At 35.8% G+C, this 24,446-nt stretch overlaps 1 protein-coding gene across 1 annotated transcript; it reads right to left on the bottom strand.

Annotated features, from left to right (window-relative positions):
- Positions 1-13,787: 13,787 nt before the first annotated feature.
- On the bottom strand, positions 13,788-24,229 carry LOC144442799 (uncharacterized). Its single transcript, XM_078132173.1, has 11 exons — positions 24,124-24,229; positions 20,320-20,544; positions 19,760-19,987; positions 19,027-19,115; positions 18,594-18,684; positions 17,336-17,673; positions 16,794-16,896; positions 16,309-16,430; positions 15,107-15,329; positions 14,772-14,863; positions 13,788-13,931 (listed from the first exon to the last, which is right to left on the bottom strand). The coding sequence occupies exons 1-11, from the start codon at positions 24,227-24,229 to the stop codon at positions 13,875-13,877; spliced, it is 1,674 nt and encodes a 557-aa protein (XP_077988299.1). The 3' UTR covers positions 13,788-13,874.
- Between the last annotated feature and the right edge of the window lie 217 nt (positions 24,230-24,446).

Genomic DNA, 24,446 nt, shown 5'->3' with positions numbered 1-24,446 from the left:
ACTATCTTAAGAACATGGTAAATCGTCAGGAGATCCACGCGCCACCAAGCACCCTTCTCATGTGCACTATGGATGCAGCTTAGACCTTGTTCTAAGTTAGTATTTTCATTACCGTCAACAGCTCTGGATGCAACATATGTGTAGTATGTACTACTCATAGTTGCAGGCTTTCCTCTTGCAACATTTTGCAAGTCGTCACTAATAACTAGAACATAAATGAAATACATGTATGTGTTTTGATAACATAATGCATTTGGAAAAGGACTGAAACTGCAGTTAGTATACTGTAACCTGATTTGACCTGAATGACTGTGCCATCGGACAGAGCACCACTAACTGTTTCATTTTACATGAACCTGGTTAACGTGATGAGTATGGCTTAGCGTTGTTTATATCAATTAGGCTAAGTACCCTGTACGAATCTCGCCAAAATGCTTACCTGTACTATCGATTACCCTTAATACATGTTTTCCAATTTTCGTTTGAATTTAGTTTGCTGCTTTGGGAAAATGGTCATGACACAGAGACAGGTAGAGACTGACAAATATACAGACACTCTGACAGCATACCCCATGTGGTACCATGGGGAGGGGAGGCTTTAAAAAGGCATGTAGAAGGATGAAAATTGTATATAGATGCAAAGAGTCATGTTTTGTGATACGACAGAAAAACATGAAGAGACATATTCTTATAATTATTCAAATCACGTGCGACAGACTCGCACATGAATGTCACTTGTTTATATATTACGAGTTGGTAACGTCATGCTGTATAGAATTGACAACGAACGTTGTACAAAATAAACATTTTAAATTTTAAGATATCGTTAAACACGTATTGATTACCTCCACCGTTTACTTCAACTTCGCAAAGGTGAAGAAAGTCAGTTTTGTTTACTAACTGCACAGAGATGTAACGACCGGTGGTATAGCATGAAAACCCTGTTGTTGTTCTGTTAATAAAATCTACTGCTGTTAGTTGATGTCCACACACTGGATTTTCATCGATGGTCTCGTTAGTTCCTACACGGACGATAGCACCTAATAGACGATCACCTAAATAGGGAAGGAAAAACAGCAGCTTCAGCAGAAATAATTTATGCCTTTTTTGGTATTTGTCCCTCTCTGTTACAGTATTTGTATCCATGATCATATTTTGTCATTGCCTAATGTTTCTTTCAACGGTGTTTGAATCAGTTAACAAATTCTGATATCATTTTTGACTCATATTAAAAAATTGTCTTCATTGAAATTTGAAAGAGAAGAGTTGCTTTTCTTGAACAAATTAACAGAAAAGATTACGATTTCGAATTCCGAGGTATATACATGCACGACGTTATGTGACAGACAGATACATGGAAAATGATAAATTGTGCAGTCATGAACACATGCAAATGTATAAACAAAATGAATTGTTTGCTACGCACCGCAACAATCTGCTCGGTTAGTTATAACTACCGACATGATTTCATATTCGTCACCGAGGTCAACCTTCCACCAAGGTTCATATTCTAATTCAGTATGTGTGCAGCTACGATCAGCGTAGTCTGTACTTTTGTCACCGTCAATAGCTCTAATTGCACTGCCATCACCATGGTGACTGCTTTGGGTAGCCTGCTTGCCTATTGCTAAGTTCCGTGATAACGAGTCTATAGGTAAACATGAAATTAAGATGGGAATTATTTTACATTTCACTACGTTCTATAACGTGCAATATGTTTATCGACATAATACAGGGACAAAATTCGATAACAATATGGCAAGTTCTTGAACTGTGATGTATTTCAGTGTTGTAACTTTTATATTGCGAATAACCCAAAGCTGTTAGATAGCTGCTGACATGTTATCGCCTCTTCGCGTTTCATTCTTTTTTCGCCAAGTAGATTGCTCAATCAGCTTCGAGAGCATATCATACACAACATGAAAGAAGACGTGTATGATAGTACATTATGTATTTACGCTACAGACCGTTTCACCAGAAGGATCATCAGGCGTGAACTTAGGTCTAAGCTTCATTTAAATGTTATACATAATTTTGTCACCTTGGCTTCACATAATTTACTGATGTGCAACTTCAAGTTTTGTATGAACTGTTCTTAAAATTTCTAACTGGTGCTTAAATTATTAACAAACTAAGAATAGGGTGAACCGTTTAGTACACAATAGATGTTAACAAATTAAGACGTAGCTTACTACTGACGTAGTCTACAGTACATAGGTGTGTTTTCATTGACGGCTGTGTGTACACAAACTTGTATGTAAACAAGGTTACGAATTATTGAGTAAGAACTTGTTACCTTGTCGGCTTTTGCTGATTAACTCAGGTCTGCTGTTTAAGGTGGATGATTTATCGGCGGTTGTAATAAAATATATTTCCAAGAGACATAAGGTTGACATCGTTTGGTAACATTTGAGTATGAAGAGGCCTGCTTGAGAACTGACCATTGTATATCGTAATTGGTTTTGCTGTCTTTTAGCTGCCAAATGTATTTACTGAGCGCAGTGCCTTTCTTCCTGTGATCAAGTTTAAATGAAGACTTGTGGTTGTTCCACCTGCTTTTGAATTCTGTGTCACTAACATCTGTGTATGATTTGCGGTCATGGTTAGTGGTGACTATTGCTTTGTAATGTTATTTAAGAGGCATTTTCCTGTGACGGGACATTCCTTTTGTTTCCTGCAGTTACAGGTATTTTGCTGTGTTTGCTGAACTTTAGAAAGTATAGCTTTGTTGTGACCGTTAATTATTTTACACATGCTATCCATGCAGCTATAGCTCACTTTAATAGTATTGCGGTCGAAGATTTTATGAAGTACACTGGATGTGAAACACGGTCTTTTGTCTTGTGTCTGTCCAGCCCATGCAGCCTGCAGAGCCATGAGGAAACACAAAAATAACCCTCCCTACGTACTTCAGCGAAGACAACAGCAAAGCCAATCATGAACAAGCAAATGAGAACTGTCCCACATTCACACTTGCTCTAGAAGTTCTAAATAAAAAGAACAGTAACTGTCATAAATAGTAGATTGAGTGAGACGTTTGTTGAGAATTTAAACAAATCGCGACTTTGGACAATTTTAGACAAACTGTCCTGACCTGACTAGAAACACTTCTTTCTTTTTTGGCCTTATATGGATGGTACACTGTTAGGTCACAAACCATTGAGTACGCGATGGATTGTAACTTTCATTATTGGCAAAGACAACAGTATAATAAGTCATTTATCATTATTAGACTAATAAATACCCATTACCAATTGCAGTGCAACGACACAGATGAGTCCCAGTGTCAGTAAGAGATGATTAATGCAAAAGGGTTGTTTATATATATACTTAGTAAATGGTCATCTATGCTAATAACCTTAACGTTCTTTCGGAGATATAAAACAATTTTGCTAATTTCCCCTGGGTAAGGGAATAAATCAAATGCCCTCATCATATAATCATAATAATACCAGGTTCAGGTAAGTTTATGATGATAATTAATATAACTTATTAAACATCTATTGTGTACTAAACGGTTCACCCTATTCTTAGTTTTTAAATAATTTAAGCACTTAGAAATTTTAAGAACTGTTCATGCAAAACTTGAAGTTGCACATCAATAAATTGTGTGAAGCCAAGGTGACAAAATTATGTATAACCTTTAAATGAAGCTTAGACCTAAAAATAATTGTTTGGTTCCAGTTACCCAACCCCACCTAGTTTTTCACTGCCCTAAACAGTTTTTACTCGTTTTCGAGAAGAAATAATAAAATCGCTAAAATTGTGAAGTCTCACGAGAAATAGCGGATGCGGAAACTGCCATCAACTTAAAAAGATAACATAAAATTGTTCTTCCAATCTGTAATGGCTGTATATCTGATGGAAAGAAAACAATAACACAATAACATAGAGACCATGTGGAAAAGAATTATAAAATTGAGAGTAATCGGAACTACAATTTTGTTTAGACCTTTAGACCTTAGATGTAAACTAATAAATATAACATTGGTCTGAAAATTAACGCTTTCTTTTCTAAACTTACCGACAGCCATAACTTCGACCTCGCACAACCGCATGTCTTCTTCTTTGTCAAGGACTTGGATACTAACATATCTTCCAGCTATCGGTGCATTAGTACATTGTATGATGAATGATTCAGCCTGTGTCCTGTGTTCTTCGACACCCTCGGCACATGGTGGATTATCGCTAATATACACAAACTTCATACCTACACGAATGTCAGACCCGCTAAGACGAGCTACAAAATAATTGGTTACAATAAGCTTTGGATAGCTCCTGGAGTTATAATATATATATATATATATATATATATATATATATATATCTGATGATCGCAATATGCGTGAAACTCCGAGTTACACCCAAGAAAGAGTTCCAGTACTACCAAAACTATATATATATATATATATATATATATATATATATATATATATATATATATATATATATATATATATATATATATATATATATATATATATATATTTATATATATATATATTAAGTGATTCACTTACAATTATAAACTGTTCGTCGCCAAAATGATATATTCTTCCTGCTAATATATCCTTTAGATTGAGGATAAGCCATAGCTTAACACGATCGTAATAGCTAGATTTCAAGGACTGAAATAGCATTTAAATTCTTCCTAATATACTAACATATTCTTAGTTTATTCTACAACACCTGCAATAAATCCCTTTCATCTATTTAAGGCAACCTTGTACACACCACTTTGTCACCCTTGTCCCTATATATCTGTATTCTTCAGCAATGTGTAACTGGCTTAGTTGCAGTTGTTCCAAAAGATATGCGGTCATTGTAAATGGTGGTGTCCCCAGCTAGTAGCCATCATTATTGACTTAGTTAAGTAAAAAGGTTATATATTAAAAAGTTTAACTTGTAACCTTGATAAAATTGCTTAAACACATAAACGGGGAGGCAAGTGAATTAAATGTCTGTCTGGAGGTTAGTTAGTTAGTTAGTCAGTCAGTTAGTTAGTTAGTTAGTTAGTTAGTTAGTTAGTTAGTTAGTTAGACTTAATAGTTTGTTTTTCTATGTATGTACCGTATGTACGTACGTATGTACGTACGTATGTATGTATGTATGTATGTATGTATGTATGTATGTATGTATGTATGTATGTGGGTAGGTATGTAGGTATGTCTGCTTGCTTGCTTGCGTGTTTGTTTGTTTGTTTGTTTGTTTGTTTGTAATACTTACGATAATAAGTTGGTTTGTGTGTTATGATGACAGCATAAACCAGGTATACTTTTCCGAGATCACACATCCATTTAGGATCTGACACTTTCGGTGTATGGGCACAAGTTCCTGGGTCTAAATCTACAGCATTTGATGCAGCACCCGAAGCACTCACATGGCCTGATTGAATTGCAGATTTCCATTTAGCAACATTAGTCAGTCTTGGTTCTGTTAAAAGAGTGTTGTCAATCAAGTACATAATATAATTGATATATTTGTGGTCTCGCATTTTGCAAGATGTCGGGGAACAGTTGAAATCTGGATAACAAGTACTTCAAGAAAAAGGTCATCATATCAGAGTGCGAAGACCATTAGTAATATAAATTTGTAATACACAAGTAATTATCTTCGCATGTACGTGAAAGCGTAGCAAATAATGGGAGGTTTCTTGTACTCACATCATATGGCAATGACTCATTTTCGCAGAGTGATTAACTACATTAGACAATTTCAATTACAGTGCTTCTATTCCTATAAATAATCGGTGATGTGAAATTCCATTTAATAGGGTATCTAATAGAAGCTATTTCAGGAAAAGTACAAATGTTACGGTCGGAAGGGGTTTGTTTGCAGCCCCCTCCCAACTGAAGGGCTCACAAAAGATATGAGAACCCTTAAATGACTTCAAACACGTTCGTAGCCCAGGCCCCCCCCCCCCCAAAAAAAAAGAATGAAAGACGAGAGTAGAAAGAAGAGTAAAAGAATATTTGAATATGGTCTTCAATACCTCAGTTAGATCAAGTTTACATTCGGTACAAGTTATTTGAACACATTCTCTTGCCTATCGCCTGTATGATTATTTAATATATAGTAACTAAATGAAGTCGAAAATATTGAAGCGAAGTTGAACGAAATTGTGTATATTTACAAGGTAAACAATTGCTCCTGTGGTTAAATATGATTCAAAGGGTCACAAATCAAGGGCAAAATATTACAAGACCCGCTTTCAGAACTTCGGCATTTTCAACCCCCCTCCTTGCACCCCAAAATTTGTTCGTACAACCAACATATTTTTAGCCCCTCACCCTGGCCCTCCACCCATTCTGCTTGTTGTCATAGAAATAAACATAGCTTCCAAATACTGTGACGAAGTCTGGGGATTTTAAGCTTTTAATCTGGTCCTTGAGGCGTATTCAACTTTGACCTACCACATGAACTTTCGTCGCTTCCATCTCTACAATCGTATATACCATCGCATACTTTAACACTCTTGAGGCATTCAGACGATATAACACATCGAAACTCGTTCTCTGAACATTCTGTTGGTAATAAAATATTGTATCATCCTTCAAAATCTACTTTATCTATTCGTGTGATAATTGATTTTGAAAAAAACAAACATTTCTTTGCAAAAATGTTTACGTATTGCTCTTTACTTGTTCAGTACTTATTCCAAAGTATTATGAACAAAGTTCGCTTTACTAATCAGAATGTAAATCAGCAAATATCGTAAATGCACGTGATTTCGTGTATTGAATGATCGCGCGCTCATTTGCATATACAGTGACAACTATTGCCCGCGCGCAACAGTGGAAGTAACCACTGTTTATAAATGCAACTGTTTGTTCACGTGAATTCGTCTATATTGAATGATCCAGAGTTCATTTATACAATGATGTTTTTGGTATTGCAAGCGCGCATTAGTGGAAGCAATCACTAGTACATATGTAACAATTACCACATTCGTCTTCATCTTCACCGCCATAACAATCTGACATCCTATCACATAGCAGGTGACCATTAATACAAATACCAAGTTCACTGCCAGACTCGCATCGGAATTGGTCATGACCACATCCAGCTGTGTAATAAAGAGGATATAATAGTTATAGAAGGGGTGAGGCATGTTATTGACAAGACTATACCATACAGTAATGAATATGAAAATCAATATAATACTGTTCACTTGATAAAAAAATATTACAGCAATGATAAAGCAGCAGCTATTCTCCATCGGGTAAATTATTGTTTCATTTATAATTATCTATTGCTTTGAACAATTCCATAAGAAAAAGGTCAGCGTAATAACCGTTTACTGGTATGACGGAATCTAGTCAATTGAAAATAATTCTAAGAAAACCAGCGCTGTTGCTATCCCAAGCGATACAAACTAACACCATATAAACACCCTGTCCATAACATTACCTATACCGTTTCTACGAATATATACTGTTAGGCTCGTCCAGCTATTGCTATGACAACTTTAACTAAGACTGGTACTACTTGAAAGTATAATTATTAAGTCACTTACGATAATGACAATCCTGTTCATCACTCATATCACCACAATGGTTGACTCCATCACAGACAAGATACGATTTGATGCAGTGTATATCATTACCACAGACGAAATCTCCCGCTAAACATGGAACTGAAATTCAGAAGAAATAAAAACAAGGAACTTAGTCTGACGTTTTCGTCAACTTGCGCATATACCAAACAGGAACAGTTCTGTTATACTTCGTTGTCTAGAATATGTGGGTACAGTGTTAAATCTTGGTACACCGTGAATGGTAAATTAGCAATAGGTGTAAATGCGAATGGGGTTGTTACCAAATGTTTAACTAGTATCCCTCCGTTATATTAGTCATTCATCCACGTTTGTCTTGTCACACTTCATGATATACAATATAGTTCGATGGAGTAATATTACTTTACCGTAATACGGAGATACAAGATTATTTTCGACGAGTAGTAATTCGCTATGCCTGGAATTCCTTATGGCAGACCGTCTGAATTTGTTGGTGTTACATACGGTAATCGATGGAAACTGAAGTTGTTTTTGGGACACCATGGCAACCTGAAAGATAATATGGGTCGAATTTCAGCATTCATCCTATGTGTTTTGTATTGTGAGTAGTTCTGGAACAAGTAGCTTACATAATCAATCCAAGAATTGAGGGTTTTTCAGCCATAAACAAAACATTTTGACTCATCGATGTGTACGCCCGCGTGTTGCCTCTATATGTATGTATGTATGTATGTATGTATGTATGTATGTATGTGTATGTGTGTGTGTGTGTGTGTGTTATGCAAGTTTATGTGCTTGCAAATTATATTGACATTGTAGGTTTATTTTTGACAGTTACTTACCTTGACATTGATGCCGAATTCCAAGTATTGTTGAAACAATAAACCAACTTGAGCCAGTAAAGCGACACACCCACAAATAACCAAAACGCACCATGCCAATCTTTCTGATGTTGTATGAGCGTCTACTATGTGAGCCAGTCCATGAGCAGTGGTAACATTTGCGAATTTTTTGAACAGACTACCAACTCCGATTTTTTCCCCAGAAGGCCTTTTTGTCCTTGGGGTATCTTCTTTTTCCTCATCTTTCGCATTCCAAGCGGTAACGCGATTAGACATAACTCGAGATATTCCCGTAGGATTGTAGAATAAGTAAGCTTTATGTGATAGAATTAGAAAGATAGATTACTCACAGAACTGCGAAGACCTGAATTGCATTAACATATTATTTGCATACATCCATATATGGTAAATAAATGATGTTGTTAAATTTACGATCAACATATCAGAACATATTTCTTCCTGTATTCATAATGAACATTAAAAATGGATGTAATTGATATGAATATTTTATACATCCAAATGAGAAAGGAAACGAAGTTAGATGAACCATGCCCATGAGGACAATATATAATTAAACCGATTAACAAATTATTTGCATCAATATCAACAAAATGTTCATATAGATAGAGTAGTTATCTTGAAAAATTGAATAGATTTCTTCCCACCATTTCATTCCAATTTTATACGGCGTTAAATATCTAAATGAGAAAATGAATACAATTTAAAATAGATTCATGCACCCCTGGATAATATGTAATTATTATCGTTCTCAAGCATTCCCTTGAGGGACTTTATTTTTAGAACTTATGACGGAGGTTGAAAGCTTTTTGGCCTTGACCGTTCAACAAAGGGTAATGTGATACATTTTCATGACTAAGAAGCGATCAGTGTACATTTTATAAGATGAATGTTTTAAAATTATTATTGAATTCTTAAAGCTGACCCGATAATAATTCGGGACAGACAATATTCATTTTCCTTTGTATTCAAAATATTGGTAGTGCAAGGATTAACTTATGTATTTACTTTACAGAAGTGTTTGTGTTTTTTGACGTCCTGTCGCGATCTCCAAGCAAGCTCATACCCATTCTATGTACAAACGACCACGTTGATTTCATTTATTTGTATATATGAGTTAAGAGTTCAGATGGGAGAACGTATTTCGTAAATTGATACAAATATCTGGTCAGAAACAAGGTTTTGTTTGAGCGACCATGTTAATACGTAGTTGACTCTCTCTCTCTCTCTCTCTCTCTATCTATCTATCTATCTATCTATCTATCTATCTATCTATCTATCTATCTATCTATCTATCTATCTATCTATCTATCTATCTGTCTGTCTGTCTGTCTGTCTGTCTGTCTGTCTGTCTGTCTGTCTATCTATCTATCTATATATATATCTATATATCTATCTATTTGTCTGTCTGTCTGTCTGTCTTATTGTGAGTGTCTGTCTTTCATTGTCACTATGTATTTATTTATTTATTTTTATTTATTTATTTATTTATTTATTTATTTATTTATTTATCGGATGACCAACGGAAGCTAGTCTCATTTATAGGCTCATTTGGTTCAGTGTTAGTGCAGGAGGAAATCGGAGTACTCGTGGAAAACCTGCGTTGTACGGTAGAGTCAAACTGAACGACACGTTACCTACTTACAGTGTGGTAAATTTAATCAAACCCAGCCAAAACTACGTTTTCAAATTGTGAGACCTCGAATCAGACACATCAATGTTCCTCTTATTGACCATTGATAATGTGTCACGGCTAATATTACGTCATTATAATTATATAAACGGTTGAGCTCAGAGTAATGAAAACTTTATTCATTTTAAGCATAATATTGACAGTCAAACAAACTTCACTTGGCAAAGGTCAAATCGACTATATCAACACAACACATGTGTGTAAATACAATTTAGTATCAGTACAATTTCCAATTTTGGCCTAAATTAGAAAATCCAGCATCAACCGTCCAACCGTCCATGCTAGTATATAAAGGATTGGTCAAGGTGATATTATATATACCGCAAGGTTTACGCTTGGACTGGACAAGGGCAAGTGTAGATGGATGTGACAGCCTCTTTGGAAAGAGACAATATGATTATATTATTCTTTCCATGCATGTACCTCCCTAAACACTGTCTGTGTCTGCGTATGTGTGTGTGTGTGTGTGTGTGTGTGTGTGTGTGCTTGTGAAATGCCTTGGTAAAATCTAATATTGCAAGGTCTGTCTGTATTTTTTTATGGAAAGTTGATATAATATCATGCATGGTGGTTACTAATTGACTTTCACATGAGTGGCCACTACGGAAACCGTGTTACAAGGGTGAGATAATTCATTGGAGCTCTAGATAATCTAGTATGTGTCGACAGATGATGTGTTCAAGTAATTTGCAACATACACATGTCAGCGAGATAGGTCTGTAATTACTTGCAATGTGTCTGTTTCCCTTTTTAAAGACAGGGGAGATGTTCGCATTTCTCCAATCCACTGGCAATGTCCCGGTATCAAGGCTGAACTGGAATATTTCAGTGATGGCTGGTGCTAATTCTGAAGCACAGGTTTTAAGAATGAAGTTTGGTATATTGTCTGGGCCAGATGCTTTGCCGATGTTTACATTTCTTAGTAGCTTCTCTACACCTTCTACACTATATTGATGTCAGTGATAGATGGGTAGTTTTGTGGCATAGTTGGCATTGGCTCGTCTGGGTTTTCCTTGGTGAAGACTGATTTAAACTGTTTATTTATTAAGTTGGCTTTTACTTTGATGTCCTAATGTAAAATCCCTCGTTCCTTGATGCCAGCTATCCCGATGTTATCCTTCCTTTTAGATTTGATGTACTTCCAAAAGCATCAACCTTATGTATAAAGATGAATTGTTGATGTAAGATAGCACTGTCTTTAAAAGCTGTGAAATGATTACCTTAAAGTCTGTGAACAGCATAAAAATTACATTGAAATACTCTCAGAGTAGAGAAACGCCTGTACCAATGACAAAACAATCAGTTGCGATGACCTCATACTGTGAGGATGTCATTTTTACCTCCCGTAAGGGTACGGGAGGTATTAAAATACAAATGTCTGTCTGCCTGTCTGTCTGTCTGTGTGTCTGTCTGTCTGTGTGTGTGTGTCTGTGTCATCATTTTCTAAAATTCGGCTGTCTCAATTGTAATGAAATTTGGAATATATAATCTTTAGGGTAATAGCTAGATCTGATTAGGTTTTGAGCCAGATCGGTTCATGTTTAATTAGAGAAATTTGCATATTAATGAAATCAAATAATTAAGCAATATCTTAAGACTCCATACTTCAATTTCAATAACAAATTAGTATATTCATCAAACATAAGAAAATACGTTTGTTCATGTACTTTAAACTGTTAAGACAATATGAATTAATATAATTACGCTATATTAATTTGAGTAAACTCGGAAGGCTGCCCTCAGCGGCCGGTCGCTGTCAATGGTTTTATGATATTGCGTCTAGTCTGTCGAGTATAAAGTTGGCGTCAGATTCAGATTCAGATTCAGCTAGCGTCATATTGAGCGTCATATTCAGCATCAGATGCTTAATATGACACTCAATATGACGCAATCTGAATCTGACGCCAACTTTAAACTCGTTCTAGTCTGCCCAAATTAGCGGGTCGAGCAGACCAAATCCGAAACGTTTGGTGAGTATACAAATACTATATAGATCTTCCCTTTGGCTCTAGTGTCTACATTTCAATTGAGTTATACCTTTACGAAGTTCAATTCCGTAAGAGAAAGCAATGAAGACAAATGCGTATGTATATATGGCAAGATGGCGTCCATGATTCGAACATGTCGACTGTATTATATTGTAGGCATCTGAATTGCAAAGTTGAGTGGGTTTTCAGCTAAATTACGCCTTACTTGTCAAATTTGAATATAACACATCGTATGCAAAACGTTTCACCACTTTCATGTGCCGTCTTGGAGAGTTTAGAAACTACGAAATATTATCATTACTTATACACGTCATTGGTTACTTATTAATAGAATTGATTACAAAAGGTCTCCATCAATAGCACGGCCATTCTGGTGAAGCATCTTCCTTCACGGCCGAAGCGATAAATAAATACACCACATCGCTGGACCCATGTCACCATTTCATCTCACTCAAACTGAAACCTTTTTTTTCAGCTTCGTTACCGGATCGAACACATTACGTGAACTTACAGTTCACTTCATGCTCTTCGAAGATTCATTTGAGGTTAACCATGGTTCACACGTATACATGGTTCAGAAATAAAAATTATCATGGTGTATACCAAGTTCATAGTTCTCCTCAGCAACACAAATTTGTTTATACCAGGGTTTTTTAGTTTAATTTTAATAATTGGTGGTTCCCTTATGGAAGGTGCTCAGTTTACATCTGGTACATTTTATGACATTTCTACCCTGTGTATAAAGAGTAGATACTGGCACATGATGGCGCTGTCTTATTAAGCTGGGTAATGATTGCTCAAAATAATCTAAATAGCCGAAACATTGCCTTTAAGAGTAGAAAAGACCTAGAGCTTCTATGAGGAGATCCCCTGGCAACCCCATGAGAGGTGGACACATCTCGGCCTCAAACCCCCATTTCCCCCCCCCCCCACCCTCTACCTTTCATTATAAAATTGATATAAAGCTGTTTTTGAATAGTTCAGCCAAATATTATAGAGAGTAGTTTCTCTAATGCATGATGGTACTGTAGGAATAGCCTAAAATTGGTTTTAACAATCCAAAAACCATCCAGACCCCGAATTCTAAGGTGAGACATCCCTCTCTCCCTCTCTCTCTCTCTCTCTCTCTGTCTGTCTGTCTGTCTCTCTCTCTCTCTCTCTCTCTCTCCCCCACACACACACAACACTGTTATTACCCTCCCATACTCAGATTGACATCAAGGCCATTAGCTTAATTGCCCCTTCATACATTTTTTCCACTCGTTCACTTTCGTGCAAATCATTCAATTACTTTATTAGTTTTATCTGCCCCAGTTTCAATATTATTTTGTTATCGATAAGAAACTAAACCATGCATGACTTCATCTTTCCAATTAAAATGACAATTCGAGACATAAAACATTTCAAAGGGCGATTTTTATTATTAATAACAATATTATACAAGTATACACATTAACTATTCATCTGCATAACAATCCGATGGCTTAAAATATTCATTAGATTCAAGTAGTAGTACCGGTTACTTCCACATTGTATGTATGTATGTATGTATGTATGTATGTATGTATGTATGTATGTATGTATGTATGTGCGTACGTACGTAACATACATACATACATACATACATACATACATACATACATACATACATACATACATACATACATACATACATACATACATACATACATACATACATGCATTGATGGATTATGTATGCATCGTGTCATGTCATGTACAGCCAACAAAATGCTGATTTCAACCATCGATTCTGTTCCCAATGTCATGGTGCCAATATCACTAAGTGATGTAATAAATTAAGTCAGGCGATTACACAGGCATAATGTGGCGTTGTTATTAGATCTTGGAGACACCTAAGAGATAAAACAGAAAAACATCAGTAAAGCGTCACAAAGTAAAGCGTTATACATGGAGATATAAACCTATAATATCATTTTATCAGGATATACATTGTAAATTACAGCTGTGTGTACGCGATGCGATCCCCAACTCCAATGTATCATATATTGCTATACACACAAAGACTGTAAATTACACGCCTGCTTAAGATGTTAAATTGCCACCCACTACAAATGTTGCAGTGTTATCAGCAAGTTAATATGACATTTTTCAATCTCATTGTGAAGTTATTGAAAAACATAGCTCCAATGACGTTGTAGCACAACTCTACACTTCTCTTCAAAATGTTTATCCACATACTGATCCATGCTAGGTATACACTGTGTGTTGATGTTCATTTTTTCTAGTTACCTATCCAGCCCTCGTGTTTACCTTTAAATTTACCATATAAATCGCCATATGGCTGTTGCTATTGGCCTGGTCTCGTTTCTAGGCATATTTGCATAAATGTGTTGAATGTTTTTTCACTTGTCTGTGATTCTGTTCTTTCACACACATACACATACGTACACACACACACACACACACACACACACACACACACACACCCACAGACAGACAGACAGACAGACAGACAGACAGACACACACACACACACATCCACACACAGACATTTCGTCATGGTTATAGTACTACTGAACCTAAGTTCAGTTGTGCTAAAATTAGAACATAGTTGCGCTCTTGCTATGTTCATTCTTCGATGTAAACCGTGAAATATCGTATAAAACCAATATTAGTTACAACATTAATCTGTTTGTGTATCCAGTCATGTATATGTATTTATGTCATCTTACCCGGCATACATCTTGTCTCCATCGTCCTTCATCATCACTCCAATAGTCACATCTGTGCTGAGCCATACCCACTGTAAAGTTGGTCTGAATACCTGCAGTGGTAAAATATTGCTCGTTATTTGTCAAATAGATTGATTTGCAAATTGAATAACTGGCTTAGGGGTGGTAGGTTGTTTAGTGAAATAATGTTTCAATATTCCTCCCTTTATTATGACTTAGCGATTGCTTCAAGAACATTAACATGAACATTAGCGCTAGAATATTTTAATTAATTCCTGTTTGCGTAGATATTTGAACAAAATAACAATTCTCTCCCTCTTTGTGACGTCACTTACCTGCAGGCAAGTCAAAATTGAATGTATAATTTCCAGTGTACCAAATTTCATGTTCTGGGACGAATACATCGAACGCTGTACCATTTATTGTGACGGCTGCCGTGTATATCCACTCACTGATGTTTCTATGTGGGTTCTCGTAGTACATTTTAACGGTTGTGTTTGCCAGAATGGGTGTTGGACCAACAATAGTTAGTTGCAGGGCAGCAAATAGTGTGGAAACCTGAAATATTGTATACTATAAGCAAACACTCTATTAAAGGAGAATGAAGACGAGGGTCAGATTTTATCTTAGTGGTATTTCTGTTGTGGTTAAGGATCGGGAAAAATAATTTTTACTTATCTGGCATAGCATGTCTTAATAATAGAGCTATAAAGATAGGCTAGCTGAGAATTAAATGTTCTCCTGTACACTCAGGTGAGGCAATAAAGTATGGGCCTTCACACCTCTTAAACCCTTGGCCATGATGAGACAAGAGCTATGAAATTCCCCATTTTGTTTGTGTCTCAGAATGTCTAGCCTCGATATACAGGTGAGCCCTTTCTTTGTAGGATTACGGCATAAACGGAGTTGCTTTGGTAGTTGCATTCATAGTTCATAACTTTAAATGACAAAAGTTAAATATTAGACCAGTAATTTTCACAATAATGAATTAGTCAGATACGTTGGCCAGACACGTTCTCACTCTAGGATCATAGAATACAGGTTGCATATGTTTTGTTCATATATATTATGCTATTCAGATATCTTTCCCAAATATTTGTAATCATTCAGACCAGGTAAATACAGGTGACACAGCAGGCTTTTTGTCAGTGCGAGTCTAAAGACAAGCGGTGACTAAACAATGAAATCACAAGTATTTTCTTGTTTAAGGAAGAAATACATTTGAAAATAATATCAATATAGCATCAAAAATATCATTTATGAAAGATGAGCAAAATGGTGGCAGCTTTGTATTCTTTTACTCATGAGCACCACAGATCTAGAAGCAATAACACTTTCATGATACATGTATATAGAACGACCAGGGTATACATTCTATACTGTTTTCAGATTGGTTTGTGTGAGGTGTACATTCATATAGGGACTTCATATGTACAGATGAATGATTAAATTGATATCTTGTCAACATTATAAATGTCATGATTGAGAATGAGATACCAACTGATAGTGTACTGTATCACAATATTTTGATATTTACCTGTCCACTCCAGGTGTAATTCTTCCAATCGTCAGAGACGGTAACCATCACATTTTCACCATGGTAACTTCTAGATGACTGTCTGCCTAACCAAACACCAATATCTTCCTTTGTGTCAGTTACTGTGAAGGCAAACCGCGAATCTGTCGTAAATTCCTTGTAATGTTTCAGGTTGTATGCATAACAGGGACTCAGTCCAAATGCTTACAAATTTTCTATGGCGTATCATGATAACATGTGGCTAAGCTAGCCCAAGAAAGAATAAGTTATAACTTAGTGATTTATAATCATGAAATGATCCGCCAGGAGCCAGTGTTGATGAAAATGCTTTTATTTCCTGGAGTGGCAATCTCATTTCATATGAAAACAAGTAACTGACCAACTTATCATTAGCCAACCTTTGACTATACAAATTATTCAATAGGCCCACGCAAAACTGCAAACATTTCATTTATAGTTTTAAAACACAGTGTATGAATGGTTACCAGTTATCTTAGTCCCATTGGTAAAGGTGAACGTCAAACCGAGTACGTCATAGATAAACTCCTGTCCTCTTCCACTGAATGGATTGCCAGTAATTCTGTAAGACTGCAATGTAAATCAATAACTGTTTTGTGTACGTCGACAGACAAAAATAGTTTATAATCATTTGCAATTTGGTTGCAGACAAGGAAAATAAAAGTGTTAAAATAGGAGTTAGATGACAAGTAGATTCAAACTCCTTACGTCCCAAGTACCTCTGGCTGAATAAACAAAACTATTCGGGAATAACATAACTATACCTCTGGAAGTATAGTTTATGAAAAATTAGGAATAATAATACTGGCAATATATAATGTTTTGTCTCATATATTCAGTACCACACAACCAATAACTTAGATGAGTGGCATAAAACGACCAGGGTATAAATCCGAAGATTTAGTTTGAACATGTTCGACTTGAAAATTGGCTTGCTTAATGTTATACAATGTGTCCACTATTTACTTTTTTTCTGTTTGAAAATATCCAAATTATTTGTGGTAATTACCTTCGCATATACAGAACTATTGGCTTCTAGCATTGGGAATAATGTCGCTGCAGATGGAACTGCAAAGCCGCTATTATGACCCAGGTCAACTGTCTTGTTTCCCACGCCTTCTACCGACCCGGACTCCATATGAAGCATTACACTTGAAGTGTTGATGAGTACAGGGTGGTTATCAGGTTCCATCTTGGTCAAAACAAAATCAGCTGTCTTGTCCAAAATATTCATGGTTTTCTCAGTTAAATCTCTGGCATTCACAGGACTCAGAGTGTCATTATCAGGTGATGACTTCATATTGGATAAGGTGCTCTCCATCACATTATCAATAACCGACACCAGAGCTGTGAAATATTACAACAAGTGTATTAACTTTTTTTTTACTTTTAACAAATGTTGTATTCAGGTTAAATTATTGCCATATATTTTAAAATAATTTAAACCATCTTTTTTTTTCTTTTTTTTTAAAAACGTTTTAGCATGTCTGAATATGTTAAAGTAAGATTTATTTTTCTAATTGTAATTAAAAAATCTTAACTATCATGCAAACAACTGTCAAGAGGTACATAATTTTAATACTGTTGACAAATCCTGCATGATGCAATTAAATATATAAACTACTGAGACTAAACATAGTCACAAGAAATGAATGTAGACATGGTTAGTTCCGATTAATAGGGGACGTGCAATCCAGACTGAGCATGCTCCGACTTTGGGATGATCTGTGGTTATCGTAACACCTAATCAGGAGCTACCGATACAATAAACCTCCCACAATGGTCAGGGTAACTATGAATTGATTATTTGTGGTTACAAACAATGTATCAACATTGTTTACAATACTAATTGATTAGTATTTATTATCACATTTCCCATGATGCAAAATTCAAAATGGCGGGTTTGCAAGTTCCCTATTAGGAAGGGGTAAAGAATTTCACTCTTTATGAAACCATGAATAATCTGAACCAATAATATGATTTCGTATTAAGGTAGGTGACTATTTTTAAATTATTCATTTCACTGTTTTATTTTAATTTCTCTATGTAACAGTTCCATGATAATATATTACTAGTATTTGCGATGGCACAAATGCACTATCGTAGGATGATAAAGCAATTAAATCTGTACTATTAAGCGACCTGACAAAACGAAATGTGATATGCATTTATTTAAACATATTTTATTATTGTTGTTAGAGAAAGACATATTTGCAAACTAAAATAGGAAGTTTCTGCTTAAGAAAATGTTTCCCTTCGACTCGCACCTTGAGCCATCTCTTTGCTTTCTTCCAAATTTACATCGAATCCGTGGAGATTCTCTGTGATATTGTACAAGTTATCCATTTTCTCAACCAGCTGAAAATGACAAAATAACATATTTAAGCATGATTATGTCTTCTACATGCTATATACATATTTCCTTTCATCCATTTCATATATATCATTGTTAATCGTTTACTTAACAAGATAACGTTACGGTGTATACACTTTTAACTTCCAATAAGGGGGGGGGGGGGTATTTTTCGGTGCCATTCCCTTCCCCCTTGCTAAATAAAAGAATAAATTACCTAGCCCCCTAAGATTTCTTAATTTTGGTGACTTCAAATACTTGTTCTATGCACACGAGACGTGTAGTAAAATATGTAGTATGAATGATGTCACTATGGAAACCATATCAGATTAAGATTGACTTCATACCTGTTCATCCGAGACAACGGTAGTAGAATTGTCTGGTACTAATGCAACCAGTTCTGAAATCAGTTCTCTCGTTGCATTTTGCTTCATTTCTGTTATGGATTGTAAAGTGACATATATTTTAATACAATTATAGCTATATATACAACAATATCGAGTAAAATAGGTCCTAACTCTATAGAGCTCACTGAATGTACATTTTATAATTCTAATATGTTGCAAACATAGATCCATACCATGTAATCACATGAATTTCTGAAAATAAATATCTTTATAAGCAGTACAAATAAATCTAAAATATTAAAATGTATTCCTTATTATGTGCTTTGACTGCTATTGGTCAACACGTCAAAGACCTATTCCTATCACAAACATCATAATTATACACATTAAACACTATATCGTCATCATCACTCTCTCTCTCTCTCTCTCTCTCTCTCTCTCTCTCTCTCTCTCTCTCTCTCTCTCTCTCTCTCTCTCTCTCTCTCTCTCTCTCTCTCTCTCTCTCTCTCTCTCTCCCTCCCTCTCTCTCCCCCTCCCCAATAAATGAATGTGTACGTATGTGTGTTTCAATATTCTTTATTATTTCTCCACTGCTTGTGGTCCCCCACCCCATCCTGTACTTCATAGAAAATCGGCTTCCATAACATATGGCCTAAGAAATAGTGATGCACCATTTGACTGATAAGTCGATGTTTGATGTTTGGGTAAATTGCATTTTGTTGTTTCTACTTACCAATGTCTATATGTTTAGGTACCATGACCTGAACTTCACATATGTTCAGTTGATCCTGTCGATCTACTAGTTGAACACTGACATAGCGACCACTGACAAGTCCATCGCATTGAAAAGTTAACGTTTCTTCATTGACTCTGTCTAATCCAACCATTTCGCCACAACGGGTATTTTCACCGATATTCTCACTGTTCCCCACCTTCACCTCGGCATTTAGTAGCCGTTCACCTGCAGACAGGATAACCCGGTGTTATATATATAATGCTATGAGAGGTATTGATATACATGTGTGTGTGTGTGTGTGTGTATTAATATAAATAGCTAAGGATATAGGTACTTGCAGTATCGGAGATATAAAATTCTATCCTTCATGTAAGAAATTTTGAACTATAATAATTTAGAAGTACATATCTATCCTTTCATGTGTAATTTTCCTGACACGCCGCTGTTGTAGAGAATGATATAAGTCTCGGCAGTATATTGTTTTGAAAGATTCCTTATACTAGAAGGCTGTTGGTGCTGATCTAAAAGTTAAACAGGAATACAGTTACTTAACTTACTACAGCAGTCCTGACGATTAGTTACAATGATCTCATATACAGCATACGACTTTCCTATGTCAACTTTCCACCAAGCATCTTGATCGTTTTGCGTATGGGAGCAGCTCTCTAACTCATAGTGACTTTGAGTATTATCATCATTCGATCTGCTTGCATGTGCTGTATAATGGGTGCTACTTTGAGAAGCGGTCCCCGCCAAAGCAACATTTATAAGGTCAAGATATTCTGTGTACGGAAATATAAACATATATGAACTGAAGAACGGATGCAAAAACTGAATACTAACTTTTTGGTTGGACTTGTTCTATTGCAGCACGGTGTCCTTTGGTTGATTACAACAGCCATGTTTATACGTGTATTAGTAGAAGTAGTATCCCGTTATCAGAAATAGAGACTTGTGTGGAATTAAGGTAACGAGAAGCGCTTGCAGTGTATCAAAACAAAGAAATAAGTATTCATGGGAAAAGGTACGGGTAGCTTCAAACTATTAATCATTCTATTTGGTAGAACTGCACATTACAGAATATATTTCATAATAAAATTAACAAACAACGAAACTAAACAACATTATTTAGAATATGTTACCATAATCCCAAGAAGAAGATAGCGTTACAACAGTAGATCAAGAATTGTTCACCACAATAAATGTTTGTTAACTTGACCCATGACCTTCAGCTCATGTGCCTAGCAAAGTGTTATACATGCACCACTATATCCTGAGTTCATTGCAATTCACCTCACGCGTGGTATCATTTCTCAAAAAAAATCTGCTTTAATAACAACAAACGTATTGGTCATAAGAATTCAAAATTTTGTTTTAGAGTTTACAAACTAAACATACCCACGTTATCTTAGTCGAGTTTCATCTTAGAACTTGACCCTTGGCATTAACATTGACTTGTATCTTCAAAGTATCTGTATGCAGTCACAATTATCACGGTTGCATTAATTTATCACTTTAAGTATTACTGCTTCTGTTTATCGAAATAGTGAACAAATATTCAAACATCTCTAGGTACTATATTCCATCTTTAATGTCGTTTTACTCGTAATTGATAATTTTTAGCTCCGCTGTCAGCGAAAGCTGAAAGCATAGCTTTAGGTATAGGTGGGTATAAAAGGTATAGAGTAGAGTGAATCATAGGTGTCCATCAACTTTTTATATTTTCAACATCTCCGAAAGTGAGTCAGAATTCTTCGATATTTGGTGTGCATGTTCCCGGGGGGGGGGCTATTCAGATTTGTTCATACCAAGTTGATCTGTGCCATTTTCAATTTTTTATGATTTTTTTTCAAAAAATGATATTTTCATCATCTCCTCAAATACGTCTTGTCAGATTGCTTTGATATCTGGTGTGTTGATGCGCAGGGGGTAGCTTACTCAGATTTGTTAATTTCAAGTCAGCACATCTTCTTTTCTATTTTTTATGATTTTTTTTATAATTTAAAGAAAAAATGAATATGTTAATGAGCATTATGGCCGACGCCATATTGGAAATCAGTCCACGAGACTTTAAGTAAACTGCCACTTTTCAAAAGACACTATTGACGTCAAACAAGCAATGTAATATGTGCTATAGTCATAATTCTACGCATTGTGCGCCCAAATGACAAGTGTTTGTTCAAAACAGGGTTGTAAACTTCAAATCCAAATTTTGCACCCCTTCTACATAATCAGCCAGTCCGCAACAATCCACATTTGCATACAATCTATCCTCATATGCTCCAGATAGCGACACTTCGAATGGCTGCTCACAGGCCTTATTTTTTGGTATTTTCAACTCGCCATAACTTTCACTAGAGTTCCCCATTTTAGATACTGAAAAAGCCTAAACCTCAACTGATATCTCTTCTTTCGTGCCAGCAAAATAAATTTTGGCATTACATTTAGGAATACCGATTTTCCGACAAATTCGGGACGTATACTTGAGGCCCTGAAATTTCGACCCAGTTTTTCGCTCATAGCATGGAAGTATAACCCTCGATTTTCCACAGCAACAACACGGGAGTTCTTGGCACTCACTAAAATCACACTTCAGACCCACTATAAAAGTTTGATGTTTTCAGATAAACTGTATCTTGTGATTACTTCTATATTGTCGTGCAATTTGGAGTGACAGTGAACCAGAATGAAGACAACTCACGTAAGGAAGGCATGCCTTGGCATGCGGTTGAAGTTATGCAAGAGCAGTCTCACTGCTGACTGTGAATCGACCAAACTTTGTTTATTGGCCGACAGTTTACATGTAAAGTTAAACGACATGAACGTGTCTTGCCATTTCCAAAATGCAAATATTTGGCAGGTAAAAATAATTAAAATAATTACAACTTTAATTTGGCTTCAGACTTTGCATTATGTTTTTCGTATCTTTCCCCGTTTTTCATGTAAATCGGAAAAGGTTCTCTCTGGTCATGCCAGTGGTTAGCCCTGCTTACATACGACAGGCGATGCACAAGTCTATATTGCTGACTTGACTCTAAACAAATAGTAGGGACAATTGTCAGATTCGAGTCCCGGATTACTCCGTATGCAAGCACGACTCGTCAGTGATCATACCGGGACTGCTTTGAGTACGAGCGAGGTAAGGCATGTTGAGGTAATTTGTTGAGAATTAGAAATATTGCGAAATGTCAAGTACAAGGTATACAATGTCATACAATGGAATGATGAAAAAAAATGGCCGAGTCTGCTGACAGGCGCCGGTCACAAGAAAATCCGTAAATTAAAATATCAGACGATGTTATGTCTACTACAATTAGTACAAGTTGAATGTTGTTGACTTGGTAAATTTGTTAGAAAATTGAAATTCGAATTGCCTCAAAATTAATGTAGATTCCTAGTTTATTTCATTCATCATTAAATTTTTCCAGGGTTAAAGCTGTAAGACACTGGAATTATTTATAGCCAACCTCAAAATCCTCTTTTTTTTCTTTTTCTTGTGTGCATTTCCCAGTCATTATTTTTCTGAGATATTGTGTAATTTTTCATAACAGTAGATTTTTTAAATAAAATGGTGACTATGGTATAAAAGTACAATACATTACCAACTTTCTGTGTAAAATGTGTTTTATAGTGAGACATCATATGAAACCACTAACCACTTTATTACATCGCTAAAACAAAACTGCATAGTGAAGAGCTGAAGAACTGAACCACTTGTACATGTTACCAAAATAAAAAATTAAATTAAAAACAACAGCGGAGCTATTCTGACCGATAGGTCGCTTGTTTTATTAGAATGCGTTCTTTTATTACATCAATATTTACTCATTAATGCAACTTATATGTCCTTGGGAAGAGCCCGGCGACGCGTGAAACTAGGCTAACATTAAAATCATCATAAGTACTCATTTACTGCTAATCTGACTTCAACAGAGACACTTTACTTCTTTCAAGAAAGTTTTTGTAAATGGAAATAGGCCAAAAAAGGAATTGCCTCTGGTCAGGAGAGTCTGTTTAAAATGGTGGGACGACGCGGATGTTTTTACTTTTTACGGCAGTTACTGTTCTTTCTATTTAACTACTTTAGAGCCTGTGTCCATATGGGGGCTGGTGTCATTTATTTGTTCATGATTGGCTATGCAGTTGTCTTCACTGAAGTAGGGGGGGGGGTTATTTTTGTGTTTCCCCACAAATCCGCAGACAGTGACTGCATGGGCTGGAAAAACATGACACAGAAGACCGATGCGAGGGTATTTAAGTGATGCACGCGCTGACCAGAAACAATTCTTTTTTTTGGCCATATACACCAAAACATTGATATTATAATAATTGATCAATTATTTCGATTGATATAAACCTACCTGAATCTGGAGGAATTGTCGGAGTGCATATAACAACTAATACACCAAAGAAAACGGAAAGAGTAAAATCGACACAAATAAGGAACTTCCAAGTTGTCAGGTCCATTGCTGATGTCTGAGTGACGCTTTCGTCGGTGAAACCGTAATTCTCTTGTGTAATTGTAGTGTTAATTATTTAATGTAGCAATTTAACCACAAAGCATACAGTCAGTCATGCAAGCACAACACTGTTAATTAGCTAATGGCTTCAATAGTAAATGTAGAAAAACAACTATCACCGTTGACATTGCTATGGAAACAATTCATGTAGGCTTGTTTGACTT

The sequence above is a fragment of the Glandiceps talaboti genome, chromosome 11 (genome assembly GCF_964340395.1).
Source record: "Glandiceps talaboti chromosome 11, keGlaTala1.1, whole genome shotgun sequence".
NCBI lineage: Eukaryota > Metazoa > Hemichordata > Enteropneusta > Spengelidae > Glandiceps > Glandiceps talaboti.
Note: the sequence above shows the minus strand (reverse complement) of the source record. Positions and strands in the feature narration are given on the sequence as shown.

Bases quoted from the DNA above. Each gene is read 5' to 3' on its own strand.
- LOC144442799 (XM_078132173.1), bottom strand. From the start codon at position 24,229: ATGGACCTGACAACTTGGAAGTTCCTTATTTGTGTCGATTTTACTCTT. The intron at 19,988-20,319 runs GTAAGTTAAGTA...TCCTGTCTGCAG, and splicing joins TAATCGTCAGGACTGCTGTA to GTGAACGGCTACTAAATGCC. The intron at 13,932-14,771 runs GTAAGATGACAT...TTTATCTCTTAG, and splicing joins GGAGACAAGATGTATGCCGG to GTGTCTCCAAGATCTAATAA.